At 40.9% G+C, this 17746-nt stretch overlaps 1 protein-coding gene across 1 annotated transcript in view; it reads left to right on the plus strand.

Annotated features, from left to right (window-relative positions):
* Positions 1 to 16379, plus strand: part of Hacd2 (3-hydroxyacyl-CoA dehydratase 2) — a 92028-nt gene extending 75649 nt beyond the window's left edge. Inside the window, exons 5-7 of the mRNA XM_076868032.2 lie at positions 4417 to 4538; positions 6902 to 7080; positions 13432 to 16379. Of these exons, the coding sequence (XP_076724147.1) occupies positions 4417 to 4538; positions 6902 to 7080; positions 13432 to 13514 (384 nt within the window). The 3' untranslated portion in view covers positions 13515 to 16379. The remainder of the gene's footprint in view (positions 1 to 4416; positions 4539 to 6901; positions 7081 to 13431) is intronic.
* The last annotated feature ends 1367 nt before the right edge of the window (positions 16380 to 17746 follow it).

Genomic DNA, 17746 nt, shown 5'->3' on the forward strand with positions numbered 1-17746 from the left:
GGCATGTATCAGATTACCTATCCTTTTACCAATTTGATAGATATTTGGGTTGTTTTTCCTTTTCAGCTATTATAAGTGATAATACTACTATAACATTTGCATGCAAATCTTTATTCAAACATATTAAACCACTTATTCTTGATAATTAATAAAATTATATGTTTCTAGTTCTTGATTCAAAAAAAGTAGCTGAGTTGAACTTTGCCTCTGAAAAAAACCTTCTTCCTAAGCTAAACTAGCTTTTAAAAATTTCTGTGAGGCTATCAGTTGATTGTTTTTCACACAGTCACCGACCTTTAAGAAATAAGAGGCTCCTACTTGTTAAAATATTCTCATTTCACCAGCACTGTGGTGCACGCCCATAATCCCAGTGGCTCAGGAGGCTGAAGCAGGAGGATTGGGAGTTCAGAGCCAGCCTCAGCAACAAGTAAGGCCCTAAGCAACTCAGCAGGACACTGTCTTTAATAAAATGCAAAACTGGAGGCCTGGCTCAGTGATTAAGTGCCCCTGGGTTCAATCCTGGTACCAATAAATAAATAAATAAATTTTTTTTTTTTTTTTTTCATTCTCAGTGCTGGCTTTTGTAGAGAAGAACACAAGTTATCATCCAAATTAAGGATTGTTAATTCTGCACATCCCTGTGTTGGGACTGAGGAAACCAAATGATGAGACATGGACCTTTGAAGTCCTTACCATCAAGAGAAAAATAAATAGCCAGGGAAATATTCCCATCCTACCCACTCAGCAGTCAGTAGATCTTTTCGGTTATTCTCTCCTCTCCTGTTTGTTTGTTGAGATGGGGTCTTGTTGTATTGCCCAGGCCAGTATTGTAGATCAAATGATCCTCTTGCCTCAGCATCTTGAGTAGCTGGTACTGCAGGTATATATATAATATCTGGCCCCTGCCTTCTTTGAGAAAGGCAACTTTATCTTTTGTTTTCCACAGTATGGATATTGAACCCAGGACACTCTACCATTGAGTTACATCCCCAGTCCTTTTTTATTTTTTATTTTGAGATAGGGTCTTGCTCAGTTGCCCAGGCTGGAACTTGCAATTCTCCTGTAAAGGAAAATTATTTTTAAGAAGTACTACTAAAGTCTCTACTAGTTTTTTACCCCCCTCAACTAAAGAAATTTCAGCTGTATCAAGGAAGTGAGTATCAGCAGAATTCTGTGCCTTTTCCATGTAGAGGTTTTATGTATTCTCTTTTCCAAGGAAGCCCTTATCATCTACCATCCAGCTCTGCCTTTCATACTCTGTAGGACTCTCCTGGGCAATCTTAGTTTGCATAAATGTCCAGGGCCTGGGAACACAGCTTCTTGAAGTGGCCTATGTTATTAGTCAGCTGGTTTGTTTTATAGGTTTTCATTTTGATCCAAGCAAATCAGTCCCCTGTTGATTTTATCCATTAGTCTCAGGTCCACGTGTCTCTTACGTATGGTATTCTTTTACATATTATAAAATACACCTTTTTCCTTTTCGAAGATAAGCTCTGCTAGTTCAAGGGGTTATACAACAGACTGTTACCCCGAGATGAGGTCTGATCTATTTAGAATGTGGTTGGGAGGAAACTACAGTGTCCCGGGGGTTGAACACTGCTTGTTTGCTGGCTAGTTTGTTTACAGCCCCTTCATACCTTGTTGGCTTCTATCAAGCTCACCAAAATCTCTTGGTTTCATAAGCCAAGGTCTTTTCCATTCTACTTGGAGTCATTTTGTTGTTTTGAAATCATATATAACTTTACATTTAGCCCCATTAAATGTATTTTACTATTCTTTAATTTTATTTTTTTATCATGGGAGAATATACACAATAAAAAATTCTCCATTTTAACCACTTCCAAGTGTGTGGTTCAGGGTGTCGGGTGCATTCCCATTATTGTAAACCATTACCACCATCCATCTCCAAAACTTTCTTCATCTCTCAAACTGGAACTTCATACCGATTAAACCATAATTTCCTATTTCCCCCACCCTAGCTCCTGGCAGCCTTCTGTCTCTACTTTCTGTTTACAAATTTGACTACTCTAGGTACTACATGTGAGTGGAATCATACAATGTTTGTCCTTTTGTGAAGGCATATTTCACTGAGCATAATCTTCAAGGTTTGTCTATGTTGTAGCATGTGTACAAATTTGTTTTATAAGGCTGGATAATATTCCACTGTGTATAAATATTTTAGCGGGGTGCGGTGGTACACATCTGTAATCCCAGCTGCTCAGGAGATAGTCAGGAGGATCTCAAGTTCAAAACCAGTCTCAGCAAAAGGGAGGTGCTAAGCAACTCAATGAGACCCTGTCTCTAAATAAAATTCGAAATAGCTCTGGGGATGTGGCTCACTGAGTGCCCCTGAGTTCAATCCCGAAACTCCCCCACCCCCCATCCTCTCCCCCACCCCTGAAACAAAACAAAGCTCCCTTTGTCTATTCTTTCATCCATCAAGGGCTACTTGGGTTGCTTCCAGTTTTTGACCTTTGTGAACAATGTCACTGTGAACCTGAGTGTACACACATTAGTTTGAGTTTCACTGTTTTTAACTTATTTTTCACATTTTGCCTCTGTTTTGTGTTATTGGAAAGTTATCTTTCTGCAAATCAGATATAATTAATCTCTGACTTTGTCCAAGTCCCTTCATGATAAAAGTGATGGATTTCTTATTGATCTGAAGTTATCATTGCACAAAATGGCCATTCTCCCCATCCCCAGCCTTTTTAAAAGACTTGGAACCTGGTCTTCACAGCTGTGCTCTGAGAGCAGACTCAAGTGATATAAAAAGTGTTCTGTGTCCAGCAGTGAAGATCATGTCCTAAGCTCTAGACTGGGTCAAAATGAGAGGTGTGGAGGGCTTAATGTGTTTATTACCTGTCTACTTTAAGGTGACTAAGACTACACAGAAACTATTATCAGGCACCAAAAATAAGGGAACTGAGCCTTATAGTAATCTGATTTTTGTTCCTCTACTCCACAAATATTTACTGAGCTCCTACTTGTGAAAAGCATAAAGTGCTTTTGGAAAATAAAAGATAGATAAAACACACTCCATGTTTTCAAGGTGGCTTATAATACAAACTCCTGGTGAAATTTCTTGTTTCATCGCAGAATCCTTTAGGCAGGGCTTTGGCCATTTCTATAAAAATATCACCTTCAGATGAGGAGGACTAAAAAATACACACACAATGCCTTGTGCTCCAAATGTCTATGTTAATATAGACAGATTTTGAGCAAGGGTTTGTTGGCAGAATTAAAAAATCTCGACATGAATGCTTTAAAGATGGTTTAGTTTTTGCTTGACTTTGGCTAATAAAAAATCACCAGGAAAACAAAAAGTACTCTTGCTCTTGACAGTATAAAATTCTTATTATTTTTAGAGAATAGTAACTGTGCATTTATGAAATTCTTTGTCAGAGCAATTTAGTTAATAGCTATGTAAATGACTACTTATTTCATTGTGTAGGTGGATCGCTCCATGTACACTTTCTGAGAAAGAATATAAGTGCTAAAAATCATTAACCCTGCAGATGGAAAGAAGCAAAAGTTAAAGCTGGACTGCCATGCAGTTCAGGGTGAAGGAGAGAAAATCCATCTTGGGAGATTTGTTCAGTTTACCATGTCGGGTTTTTTTATTCTGATCCAGTATATGAACTACTTAGGATGCATGGAAACCAAAGTGAATTGCAGTGTAAGGTTGTTTCTTACTATTGATTTGCAAACAAATGGCCATTATAAGCCCAGCTGGGATGGGGCAAAGGGGTACTGGAAGTTATTGCCACAACCATAAATTCTCATGCAAAAGAACGTCTCCTGTGAAACACCTAAGGAGTATTTTTTTAAGTTATTGTTTTTTCAGCATAAAAACAAATTCAGAGGAGGCTGACAGTGGCAAAGTTCTGGCTCTAGGTGCCTCCTGTGATTATGGAAGCCTCTGTAATTATGGGGGAGTTAAGCCAGCCCTTGTCTTAGGAAGAAGCCCTCAGTGGACCAGTGTCTGTAGCTCTTCCTCCTCCAAATTCATTTTACCCAGTGAATGAGCCTCATCTTCAGCTCAGCTCTAATTATTACATTCCCCCTCTTTGGAATGTCCTTGGATTCCCAGTTTTCACACAAATCACATTGATGTGATGATCCCAAGCTGTTCACCAGTTTGCCTCTGACTTCCCTACCTAACTACTTCTGGGTCCTACCAGCATCAGATCACTTGTCTGCCACTGCTCATCCCTTCCTTCCCTGCAGCTCTCGCTTGTTGATGAACTGAGTCCCTTATCAGCACGTGTGCCTTCACTTGGCAAGCCCTTTCTGTGCTGGCTACGGCCACTGAGGGCAGAGACCACTGACTGTCGCCTGGCACCAGCCCTGCACTTGGTGAATGCTTCGACCCTAACACTTGTGTTCATTTTCACTTGTTTCCTTTCCCTTCAGGTTCAGAGTGAAGACAGCGTCCTCCTGTTTGTTATTGCCTGGACAATCACGGAAATTATCCGTTACTCCTTTTATACATTCAGTCTATTAAACCATCTGCCTTACCTCATCAAATGGGCCAGGTAAAAAAGTACATGCAGAGAAGACAACCTTTGAAATTATCCATCACCACATTTGCCCTTTATTGTGTAAATATTGCCTATGAGTTTCTAAAAATAAAATTGTATGAGACAGAGGTCGGGAATAAATCTAGGCTGTGGATTTCATCAGGATAAGGGTCATAGAAGCACTGTCCAGAAGTCTTTACATTTGACCGTTAGTCATCTTTATTGGGATCAATTCTTTTCAGTTGAATTGCTCAGTGGAGAGTTGGTGTAATAGCCTTTTTTTCAGGGTGGGAGTGGGGAAGGTCATTGTTGTTCCATCAAATCATCAAATTTTATTGTTTGTTTATGAACTTCTGCCATTATAGGGTTCTGGGGCCATGTCCAGTTAATTTTCCCAGTCTCAATTTTGCCAAGAAACTAGGACTCTTAAATTAATTTTCAGTTAATAGCAAACATTACATGGTAGTGTTAGCTTATCAGTTTTATTTTGCTTTAATTTTTTTACCAGTTAATATTCATTATGATGTGGGCAAAAGGCTGATAGTTCATCTGTTTATCTTAACAAATCCACGAGACAGTTGTAAGCAGTTTTCTGAGTTAGAAAAAGACTGGGGGCTAGGGGGTATCACAAAGCTGAAGGATCCAAATTGTACTTGGAACCAAAATGCTTCTTTTCACAGAAGAAAAACAGTGGATACCAGACAATATATGAGTTCAGTGATTAAATTAGAGGCATAATCCAATTCTTTCCAACATGTCAAGTATGAGAAATCCTTTATTTGTATTATCTTTGGCAATAAACATTTTTATTAGGAAAGAGGAAGAATGGGAAACACAGCATCTACTAACCAGCCTACACAGCCATTGGGAAAGCTGGATACTGGGCTGCAGGAGAAGTTATAGACCAAGCCCTGCTGTTATTACTGAGGAAAAATTCTCTTCTTTCTTTTTTGTACCAGGGATTGAACCCAGGGGTATTTGATCACTGAGCTACATCCCCAGCCATTTTATATTTTATTTTGAGACAGGGTCTCACTAAGTTGCTTAGGGCCTCTGAGTTGCTCAAGCTGGCTTTGAACTCACTATCCTCCTGTCTCAGCCTCCTAAGCCCCTGGGGATGGACCACCTGGGGAAAGATTCTCTTGCCCCCTTTTTTTTTGGGGGGGGGGGTAATCAGGGATTTAACTCAGGGGCATTCAACCATTGAGCCACATCCCCAGCTCTATTTTGTATTTTATTTAGAGACAGGGTCTCACTGAGTGCTTAGTGCCTCGCTTTTGCTGAGGCTGGCTTTGAACTTGCTATCCTCGTGCCTCAGCCTCCCAAGCTGCTGGTCTTTCCCATTTTTCTTCACAACCTATGGAATATTCTTCCTTTTTCTATATCCTTAGAGAGCTAAGTTTACAGTGGGGAGTGTCTTCCCTTCATCTTCATAGATTTTTCAGCACAGTTCCTATACCTGGAAGTTTGGAATCTATTGTTCATTATGAGCCACAAACAACTCAAGGTGTTTTAAAGTCATATCTGTTGATTCCTTCAGCAGTACTTATATCTCAGAATGGTTTCCAGGTTCATTCCAAGGAGTAGCAACTGCTTTCTGAATTCTTTTGAAACATAGAGAACTTTTCTTTTTGGTGCTCAGGATTGAATCCAGAGGCACTTTACCAATGAGCTAAACCCTCAGCCCTTTTAATTTTTTATTTTGAGACAGATTCTTATTAAGTCACCCAGGCTGGCCTCAAACTTGCAGTTCTCCTACCCCAGCCCCTTGAGTAGCTGGAATCATAGAGTGTGCTACAGCATGACCTTTCATGGGGGTATGTTTTAACTGAAAAACTGCTTAATAACCAGAAGCTGTTATTAATTTTTTAAGGATAAAATTAACATATACTTCATTTTCCACAATAGTATGTACAGGCATTTGGAAGGCAGTAAACATGTGTGATGTGCTATCTCTTCAGTCCACAGACCAGACTTGGCATATGTTCCAGGAACTCCTAGACAGTAGCACCTTCCTCCCAACTCCTCTCAATCCCCCAGCTCCACTCCTCAGCCCCCAGGGCGGAACCCTTCACTGTAAAGCATGACTTAGTTCCCCGGCTTTACCAGCATCTGTCATCACCTTAGTTGTTTTGAAACGTTATTTATTAGTTAGGTTGACTGGGCACATTCATTTTTTTTTTAAACATTCAGAAACATATATCTACTGTTGACCCTTTTCAATAACTGGCTTGTAAAACATGAATTTAGACAGTAGCTAAACAGGAAATACAGAAATAATAGCTTTCTAAAAGACCAGTTCTGATTGGAGGGGTGGGAGCACTCTTTTAGTAAAGCTGGCTTCTGACCTCAGTTACAGATATTTTGTTTTGTTTTAGGTACACACTTTTCATCGTGCTGTACCCCATGGGAGTGTCGGGAGAACTGCTCACCATCTACGCAGCTCTGCCCTTTGTCAGGCAGGCTGGCCTGTACTCCATCAGTTTACCCAACAAATACAACTTCTCCTTTGACTACCATGCCTTCCTGATTCTGGTCATGATCTCCTACATTCCAAGTAAGTTAAAAGTTATGCATATACTTATTTATATTTTAAAATTTGGCTCTACAGTAACTAGAGTTCAATGTCTTTGATTGTCTTTGCAGCATAGCCAAGTAAATATAAATCTAATTTATTGGGAACACTTTGGTTTTTATTGAATACTAACTGTCAAAGGGAATTTTCTCTATTAGTAATTGAATAAAGATGAACTCTTCTCAATACAGCTGCCAAAATGCAGCCCTTCTCAGTGTGTGGGTTTGAAACACTGAATACCAGGATAGATTAACTCTGTACTGGGGGGGGGGGGGTACTGAGTAGAAAACAAAAAAGCCATTAAAGGCCTTACCTTGATTTTTATTTTCTTGCCTCTTGAGAACTGTTTATTATGGTATGGAAAAACATTGTGAAAAGACTTTTGCATTATTTACCATATCAAAGTAAGCAGTCTTGCTTCATTTTAAGATAGTTAACTAGAAACATAGCAAAATAAAAACGTTTCTTTTCTACATTTCTCATTTTCTTGTTGAGCATGCAAACCTTCTGAATAGGACACAGTGTTCACACTTCAGGATGGTTTCCAGTTATTTTAACAGTATTGCTGAAGGTTTAAATATACGGAGTATCAAATGTGCCTGTGAACATAGTGGCAGAGAGGAAAAGCTGTGCTTGAGGCTCTGAGGACAGTTCCGGTGGCTCAAGGTTCTGATATTCGGTCGTCAATTCTACAATTGACTCCTGCACACAAAGGATATCTAATGCTAATGTTTCTTCTCACTTGGCTCTTACTGCAGCTCTTGCAACTTTGAATTTTATCTTAGTCTATAGAAGATACTGTAGTCTCCCCTGCGCCCCAGGTTAAACTCAGACAGGGATGGATTTTTCTTCAGCCCACAGCATTATCTGGACAAATCATCCTAAGAATCACAAGCAACATGTTTGTGTCCATCTGTGGAAAATTGCATTTCATGCATTGTGAGAAAAAAACCTACATCCAGATCTCATGTGAATGTTTATCTTGGAGAAATTCTTGGACGCGATCCTGCTTCATGATTCATTTTCCAGTCTTTATTCATTATCAAGTGCTCCTCTGTAGTGCTAGAACCGTGTACCTAAAGGCCCTCTCTCTCCATATGTAAAAGGTAGTTGATTTTCACTCAAAAAGCATTCATGGAAGGGTCTAAAAAAGTAACAGAAACGAACATTGTTTTTTACCTTTCTCTCTTTGTTCCCTCAGAGTTTCCTTTTCCTGTCTCTAGAGCAGCAGTGCCCAGCTGCAGTGTTAGCACACTCAGAGGAGCACTTCCACTCCCGTGGGCACCCCAGGGTTGATTTCAGTTCAACATGGCTTTTGAATGAATAGAAGATATGTACCAGGTTGGATAACTGGGAAAGGGAAGGGAGGGCCTTGTGGACTCAGTCCTATAACAACATGCTTCCACACTGATGGAAATCCAGGGGTGCCAACCTCAGATTGCCTGAAAGATGTCCAGTTATTCTAAGGAGGCCTTCATGCCAGAAACAGCTTCCCAGACCTGCCTAAATCTGTCTGCACCTGCTAGTCTTTTTTACTCCCCAGTGACCAACCTCTGCCAAGCCTTTTCCTCTTCCTGTTGCCCTTTTTTTTTAATAATGTTATTGTATTTTTTTTATATCTTTATTTTATTTATTTATCTATCTATCTATCTATCTATCTATCTATCTATCTGTTTTTAAGTAGTGCTGAGAATCAACCCAGTACCTCACACATGCTAGGCAAGTGCTGTATCACTGAGCTACAACCACAGTTCCCTCGCTGCCCTCTTGATGTAGTGACAAGGCTGGTCAGGCACGGACAGCCTTCCATGATGCTAGGATTCCTGAAGGACATAGCTAGTTCTGAAGAATTTTTCTTCTTGACCTTGAGAGATTAAGAAGAAAGAGAGCACAGACCTGAGGGCTACCTGTCTTTTAAAGACAAGGCAGGACTGTCCTCCAGCAGCACTCTGCGACCTCAGCCCCTTCTCCTCTTTCGAGTCTCAGCCTCCTTTTGGTAAGAGAACTTGGTGAGGTTAAAATCTAATGTAACGTTTTAAAAGGCAGCTTAATTCTTATAGAGCAGAAAAAAGGGAAGGATTTCAAATTCAGATTTGAAGATTTCCTCCAAATCCCTCACTCCCCACCTAGGGGCAAGATGGCAGCCCAAATATCTCTTGTGCAGCAGATCCCCGCTCCTGTCTGCTGGCACTCACTGTTTTCAGTAGTTCAGGTTGTTAGTACTGAGACCAGTTTGTACAGTCCATCCCCACCAACTATACATTTCTAACTTTCCAATGCTTTTTATCTCTAAGAAGAAAGTACAGAATTGGGTGAGGTTCCTGTTGACATGCAATCTACTTTAGCAAATTTGGTTGTCTTTCTACAGTTTACGGTTCTTTAATCTTTTCTGATTAGAAGTAGATGGTTTACATGTATTATATAAATAACACTTTTCCTTCATGGTCCTGATTCATTGTTGCACATGTACCTCAAATTATGGCTTAGGAGCCTGGGCCCCAGGAGTGTTCTTGCACTAGTGTTCCCTGGAGTCCCTGGCAAGGCGCTTCTCCCCTGCTGTGCTTCAGTTGTAGTATGTGCGGTGACAATACAATACAGCATGTGCCACACTCAGCAGATGTCTAAGTCCTGTTTACATTTTGCCCTCCCATTGGCAAAAATTGGTTACGGAAATGGGGACAAAAATGGTTGAGAAACACTGAGCAAGGTGGAAACACCAAGAAGCTGGCACTCTGCAGGCTGCCAGTGACCACGAGCACACCTTGCCCACAGCATACACAGACAGGCACACATGTACCCAGCAGCTCTCCCCTTCTATGTCTCCCGAATTGGGAGAGCAAAAGGTCGATATTCTCAGTAGCTTGTTGCTGGGTAGAGATCTCCAGTGGTCCTCAGCATAGTCAAGTGTAGTTAAAGGTAGAGACTGTATGTATGGAATTGTTTCCAGACAATACTGTGGAGATGGTCAAAGCCCTGTCCACTCAAGAAATCACCAGTGGAGGGGTAGAGACAGCCCAATCACCCCAGCCCCCTAGCCTGTTACACACACTCCTTTCCCCTCGGGCCCTGAGAAACCTCTGGGACTTGCAAAAGGAAGAAGGAGCCACAGCTGCCCGCTTTCTGCCATCTGACCCTGTGGACAGCCACTGCCCTTACCGTAGGAATGAAGGTGTTTATCTTCTCACTGTGTGCCACCAGGGGCTTGCGAATCACTATCCTCCCCCGACACTGCAGCCAGCCACTGTGGGGTAGTGAAATCACAAACACAAGCAGGGAAAGATCCCTCAGCATGCCCAGCTCACAGCGATTTCCTCTCTTAAAGGAAATCTAGAAATGTAACTGGACCCACATTTTTAAGTGATTACAATTAACATACTTTATGGTTTAATTATATCTTTACTTGTAGTTTTTAGATTATAGAGCTTGTCAAGTTTTCTTGCTTTTGTACCAAAATAGACCTCGCACTATTAAATTATCTTCAAATTCTGTGTCTTTTCTTAAATACTTCCTGCCTGGGGATAGGGAGTGGAGTGGATGGCAGCGCTGCACAGCACCTTGACTCCCCTGCAGCTGATCAACCCTGACACACTCCCTGACGTCTTGGAGGACTTTGGGAGGATCATTTGAAATTTGGCCAATTTGGAATCCACTTAAGAAGGAAGAAACTATCCAGGGAGAGTTAGCAGTAGTAGAAATTGCCTCCCCCCCAAAAATACAGGTTACTGTCTAAAAACCAGATACTGAAGCCGCTGGGAAGGGGAAGGAAGGAGGAGCACCAAAGCCATCTCAGCTGGAGTTGCTCACAAAGTTATTGAACCCCAGTTTATAGTTACTGAAAAGGCCAGGTTGCTCCAACCGGCATTTCTCACCAGGGACACTAGGCCTTTGGGGTGGGCAGTTCTTAGTTGGGGACTGTTATCTGTTGCATCCGTGACCTACACGCTAAATGCCACCAATACCCCCGCCATTTCCACATGGTCCCTGGGAAGGCAGCACCAGACTGTTCATTTGAGAACAAGTACATTTTTCATGTTATTCTATGAGATGACCAAGAACAGAAGGTCCAGTAACTAAGATCCTGACTTCTCCCACACACACACTCTTCACCCAGTGCTGGGGATTGAATCCAGGAATGCTCTACCACTGAGCTACATCCCCAGCCCCTCTTTTTAAAATTTCTAATTGTGAGACAAGGCCTTGAATTGTGATCTTCCTGCTTCAGCCTCTTCAGAAGGTAGGGTTACAGGCGTGTGCCACTGTGCCCAGCTCCGGCTTCCTTTTGATAAGGGCTTTTAGGGCTTTTTCTACATTCAAACTTGGCTTACTTGTGTTCAAATCAAATGTTGTAGCTTCCTTCTCCTCCTCAGTCTTTGCACTGAAAGAATAACCTTTTTCAGGAAGTGCTTCTGGGAGATCCTTTTTTCCAATCCCTGAGACGCACTGGGATAGGCTAAGGGTCAGGAAGCTAGAGCCTGGTCCTGACCCTGTTAATGAATTGCTGTGAGACCTTGGGCAATTTGCTTACCTTCTCTGTTGCTTGGATTCTTCCTCTTTGAAATAGGAATAACTCGGGCTGGGGATGTGGCTCAAGTGGTAGCGCGCTCGCCTGGCATGCGTGTGGCCCAGGTTCGATTCTCAGCACCACGTACAAACAAAGATGTTGTGTCCGCCGATAACTAAAAAATAAATATTAAAAATTCTCTCTCCTCTCTCTCACTCTCTCTTTATTTTTTTATTTTTTTTAATTGGTTGTTCAAAACATTACAAAGCTCATGATAAATCATCTTTCATACATTTGACTCAATTGGGTTATGAACTCCCATTTTTACCCCAAATACATATTGCAGAATCACATCGGTTACACACTCACCTTTTTACATAATGGCATATTAGTGACTGTTGTATTCTGCTACCTTTCCTATCCCCTACTATCCCCCCTCCCCTCCCCTCCCATCTTCCTTCTCTACCTCTTGTGCTGTTGTTCAATTCTCTCCCTTGTTTCCCCCCCCTTTCCCCTCACAACCTCTTCTATGTATTTTGTGTAACATTGAGGGTCTCCTACCATTTCCATATGTTTTCCCTTCTCTCTCCCTCTCTCTCCCCCCAATTGTCTTTGTTTAATGTTAATCTTTTCCTCATGCTCTTCCTCCCTGTTCTGTTCTTAGTTGCTCTCCTTATATCCAAGAAGACATTTGGCATTTGTTTTTTAAGAATTGGCTAGCTTTGCTTAGCATAATCTGCTCTAATGCCATCCATTTCCCTGCAAATTCTATGATTTTATCATTTTGTAGTGCTGTGTAGTACTCCATTGTGTATAGATGCCACATTTTTTTTATCCATTCATCTATTGAAGGGCATCTAGGCTGGTTCCACAGTCTAGCTATTGTGAATTGTGCTGCTATGATCATTGATATGGCAGTATCCCTATAGTACGCTCTTTTAAGATCCTCAGGGAATAGTCCCAGGAGGGCGATAGCTGGGTCAAATGGTGGATCCATTCCCAGCTTTCCCAGGAATCTCCATACTGCTTTCCATATTGGCCTTACCAATTTACAGTCCCACCAGGAGTGTACAAGTGTACCCTTTTCCCCACATCCTCGCCAGCACTTGTTGTTGTTTGACTTCCTAATGGCTGCCACTCTTACTGGAGTGAGATGGTATCTTAGGGTGGTTTTAATTTGCATTTCTCTGACTGCTAGAGATGGTGAGCATTTTTTCATGTACTTGTTGATTGATTGTATGTTCTCCTCTGTGAATTGCCTGTTCAGGTCCTTGGCCCATTTGTTGATTGGGTTATTTGTTATCTTATTGTTCAATTTTTTGAGTTCTTTGTATATTCTAGATATTAGGGCTGTATCTGAAGTGTGAGGGGTAAAAATTTGTTCCCAGGATGTAGGCTCTCTTCACTCTCTCTTTAAAAAAAAAAAAAAAAGAAATAGGAATAACTCAATCAGTAGTATTTTTCACCTAGCTATTGTAAAATTAATCAGAATAAATGTGAAAAGAATAGAAAAGATTGTAAAGAATGTTATTTGGCAAGCCTGGTGGTGATGTAGCTCAGTGGCAGAGCGCTTGCCTAGCATGCTGGAAGCCCTCAGTTCCAGCCCCAGCAACACAATTAAAAAAAAAAAAAAAAAAAGTTACTTGGCAGCTCTGCGGCATCTTAGTTGGTAATATAGCAACTATAGTGTCTGTCATTCTTCTCTGTCCCATTCTTCTTAGCTAAAGCAGGAGAAGATAATTCAGTTTTTCTCCCCTTCCACAAGTCTGTGCACCTGAAGTAGGGCATGCAGTTTTAAATGATCTCCTTAACCAGTTCTTTTTTTCTTTCAGTTTTTCCCCAGTTATACTTCCACATGATACACCAGAGAAGAAAGATCCTTTCTCATACTGAAGAACACAAGAAATTTGAATAGTTCCGGCTTTCTGCACCCCCCCCCCCAACCAAACTTTTCAATGATCAAAAAATGCTGCAGACTTTTTGAGTTCCCAGTACGTTTCATAGAATATAAGTAAGAACTATTTTTAAAATACTAAAACAAAACAAAAACCAAAATCCAGTGTCACATGGGCCTGGGATTTTATAAAAAAAAAAAAGAAAAAGAAAAAGAAAAGAAAAAAAAAGGCTGTTACATACAATGTCCTTGCCGGTCCATTTCCGCATGCTCTTCCAACCAGAAGATCCCAATATTCACGAAGGCGCTAGAAAGGGATTTGGCATTTTATCTCCTATGTCCTTCCTGTATCTGGTAAATAAAGGTCTGTAACACTAACTACTTGAGAGTTACAGTCTGAGCATTGAAGTTGCACCAGCTGACTGCCCAGCTGGCAGCGGAGTTGCACTGCAGCCTGCAGTGCGTTCGCATTCCCTTCTGAAAATGCTTGACTGCATGCTGGAAAAACTATTTGTATTTTTGAAGCGGCAAACTTTGTTCTCTGGAATGCTCTGAAGTTATGGCTGGGACCTAGCTCCTCATATCTAGTGAATGAATTCTAAAACGTATATGCCTGTGAAGCTTTGGGGTAGTGCCCTTAAACAGAAAACCACTAGAGCCTTTCTGTTTGTTTTCAGTTGAGTCATTACTGCCTGCCACTAAGAAATGTGCTTGAATTTAATAAGTATGTGTATATTGTAAAGAACCTAACTTACCTGGAGCTCGGCCTCAATCTTATTTTAATAAATGACAGTTCTCTGAGAGGTAAAACTCAATAGCTAGTAAGTGACAAGTACCTTGCCCAGTACTGTTTGCAGAGCACCTCTGAGTAATGTATCTGCCAATAGCTATTCTCATTTATGGACTCGAAACCCATCTCATCACATAGGAGCAGGGAGTCTATTATTAAAAGCATATAGAAGGTGTTGCTTTGGAAATGTAGTTTGGGAAAGCATTCAGGAATGGCTTTATATATTGTTATTTAATTATTAATTCACTCTTCTGTCTAGATAATTTGCCTAACTATGGTCCTGTGTTAATTCCCACCAACTTGTCGATTCAGAGGCAGCTTATGTTCTAAATGGACAGTCGTGAGCTAAAAGCAGATCATCTCTGCATGTTGGAGCAGCCACAGAATAGTTTGGTCCTGTGGACAGTGCTATGTCTTCATGCTATTTAATTGTTCAGTTGTGCATTAAAACCCAAGAAAGGGTTGAATGAAAATGTAAACCCAAGATGAGATTGATAACACAGCTTAGATTATAAACATAGTATCTTTATGGAGCTTTTTTCCTTCTTCATTATTTTTTCTTCTTTTAGTTGTTGATCTTTAAAAGTCTAGCTTAGATGAGTAAATGTCACTTAAAATATAATTGATAATATTAGAAAAATGTTAATTTAAAATGAAATTTTTAAATCCTTTTTTTTTTTTCCATAAAAGCTTGAAGAGCTCATGCGGGCAGGTGTATACTAAATTATTTTTTAATCAAACATTAAGATTCTACTTGGCCAAGTCAACACTTGAGTTAGATCTATTCTTGTACATGTGGGAAATTTGTTTTTATGCTTTTTTTTCTTTTCATACTTTTCCAAAATGTATTTCTACTGTAAAATAGCGTCAGCTTGGGTATCATATCAGCCTCATAACTGGATTTGGTTAAGATTTTTTCCGTTGGTTTTGGGATCGTTGCTGAAGGTGGGGTGGAAAGGGCAGGTTTTCCAGCATTGCAGGACGGGAGTTTCATTCAGGTCTATTGTCATTTGTCACATTTATGGAAAATATTGTACTGCCTACAGTGGGATTACATCAGATTGAACTTTGGCAATGAGGACATAGCAAACAACTCCCTTTTCCAAAAGGGTCTCAACCCCCCACGTGCGTTTTGTACATCAGAGTTTCAAATACTTATGGCAGATAAGTAAGGCATGTCACTGTGTCCTTCCGTAACCTCTCTCAGTCACTTTCTTTTTCTCCCTAACACAAGTTAATTCCTCCTTTGAAGTGGTGGTGTTCTTTTATAAATTTGAGCACATCCAACCCCACCAGATGTCACATCTTCTTATGAAGTGTGAACAAGGAAGGTGATGTTCAGTGGGTATTTTGTCAGACTTAGCAGTTTAATTTCAGTGCATAGTCAAAGACATCGTCTTCCCAGTGCCCCCAGATTGCTGTTGCAGACCCCCACTGGGGCCCCTTTGAGGTGTGCTTTGAGGTTTACGGCAGCTTCACAGACACAAGCTGCTGATCTGCATCTTGCTGCATTCTGCTTGCTGGGGTTGGGATCTCATCACACTGTCCCCACCACAGTCAGAGGCTCCATGTGGAATAGAGCACTGTCCTCCCACATGGGGAAGTGCCTCTAAAGCAGGCTTTGGGTGGGAAGGAAGGTGTGGAGCCCAGGAGGCACGTAGGGAATCAGGCCCTCCTGACCCTGTTGTATTGGTTATGCGGTTCTAATAAAAGGCTGGTGTCGATGTGGTCCAACCTGAGCATTGTTTTCAGTTCTGAGTTTCAGATCAACCATTCTAAAACATCAAATTCAATACACAGTGCTCCTTTGAAATTTGGGTAAAAAAATTATACAACCAGATATATAATCATTTTTGTATTTTTTCTATGTTGTGAAAACCAAAATTGTAATTTTATAAGTCTTTGATTCACTAAAATTATATAATTTAAATGTATTTTTTGTATATTTAGAAATAAGGAGTTCAAAGACTATGCTTAAACTTTCTATGCATGCATTTGAAAGCTGTTTTTACCTGATAATGTTAATGTAGTAATAAGTTGTATTCATAAAATACTGATCTGTGTTGCATTTCAAAATAAATTGGTGTGTGCTCTGCCTGGATTTGCTGAATGCAGTGTTTCAAGAATGTGGAAGTTTCAGTTCAGTTATAGACACCAGCTCTTTCTTTGATAATTTGAAAATCTTTTGTGTGTGTGTTTATGTGTGTGTGTGTGTGGTTGTTGTTGTTGTTGTTGTTGTTGTTGTTGGTACTGGGACTTGAACTCAAGGGCATTCTCAACCCCTGAGCCACATCCCCACCCCTATTTTGTATTTTATTTAGAGACAGGGTCTCACTGAGTTGCTAAGCACGTCACCATTTTTGAGGCTGGCTTTGAACTCACAATCCTCCTTGGGAGTCTGAGGCCTCCCAAGCCGCTGGGATTACAGGCATATATTTCTGCTGTTCTTAATGGTTCTGAGTTTACAGGAAAAATAAACATAAGACATCTCCAGAAAGTCATCCTTCCCTGCCAGTCTGCAAGCTTGCTCCAGAGGGATAAAGTATTCCTCCTGTAAGTAACCAGGGATGCTAGGAAACTAATCAGCAAAAGGTTGAGAGCCCTTGTCTTAGAATGAGGTTTTTTGTTTTGTTTGTTTTGGGTTTTTTTAGGTTTTGTTTTGTTTTGTTGCTGTTATTGTTCATACCAGGAATTGAACCTAGGGATGCTTAAGGACTGAGCCACATCCCCAGTAGTTTTTTTTTTTTTTTTTTTTTTTTTTTTTGAGACAAGCTCTTGCAAAGTTACTTAGGGTCTTGCAAAAGTTGCTGATGCTGACTTTGAATTGCAGTCTTCCTGCCTCAGACTCTCTGGTCACTGGAATTACTACAAGTATGCAACATCATGCCTGGCTGGGGGTTTTTTTGTTTGTTTGGGGGTTTTTAGCATAAATTTTTTAATGTAAGTTGAGTGGTAAGATACTGTTGTCTGGCAGTGTTCATCATATACAAAAACTAGATGTGGTCAAGAGCATCCTCAAAATGTCTTCAAATCCAGAATGTTCCTAGGAGCTAATTGACTGCCAAGTGCACAGAAGTGATGGAAAGGACCTGGTAGGGTATTCACAGCTAGGTCACTTCTGACCCTCCAGCTTTTCTTCCCCTCACAATGTTCCCATGTGGTAGGCAGGTGACCCCCTTTACAGCAGCACTAGGCTCCCACCTACATCTTCCCAGGCTTTCTCAGAGGTAACTGTCACCATTGCCCAAGAGTGTGGGAGCAATGGTGCCATCCTACATGCTGTCTGCTCACAGCCTGGACCTTCCCAGCACAGCAGTCAGGTAGCCCTCTCCCTGTGTGGAGTCAGTCCACTTTCACAGGTAGGCTCCTTATATATAAGAAATAGGATTATCGCAACTGAAACTGAGTAACAGGTGGTCACGTTCAGAATCGAGGCTCCCCAACAAATACAACCTTTACAATC

This window comes from Callospermophilus lateralis, chromosome 10, assembly GCF_048772815.1.
Source record: "Callospermophilus lateralis isolate mCalLat2 chromosome 10, mCalLat2.hap1, whole genome shotgun sequence".
NCBI classification, from domain to species: Eukaryota; Metazoa; Chordata; class Mammalia; order Rodentia; family Sciuridae; genus Callospermophilus; species Callospermophilus lateralis.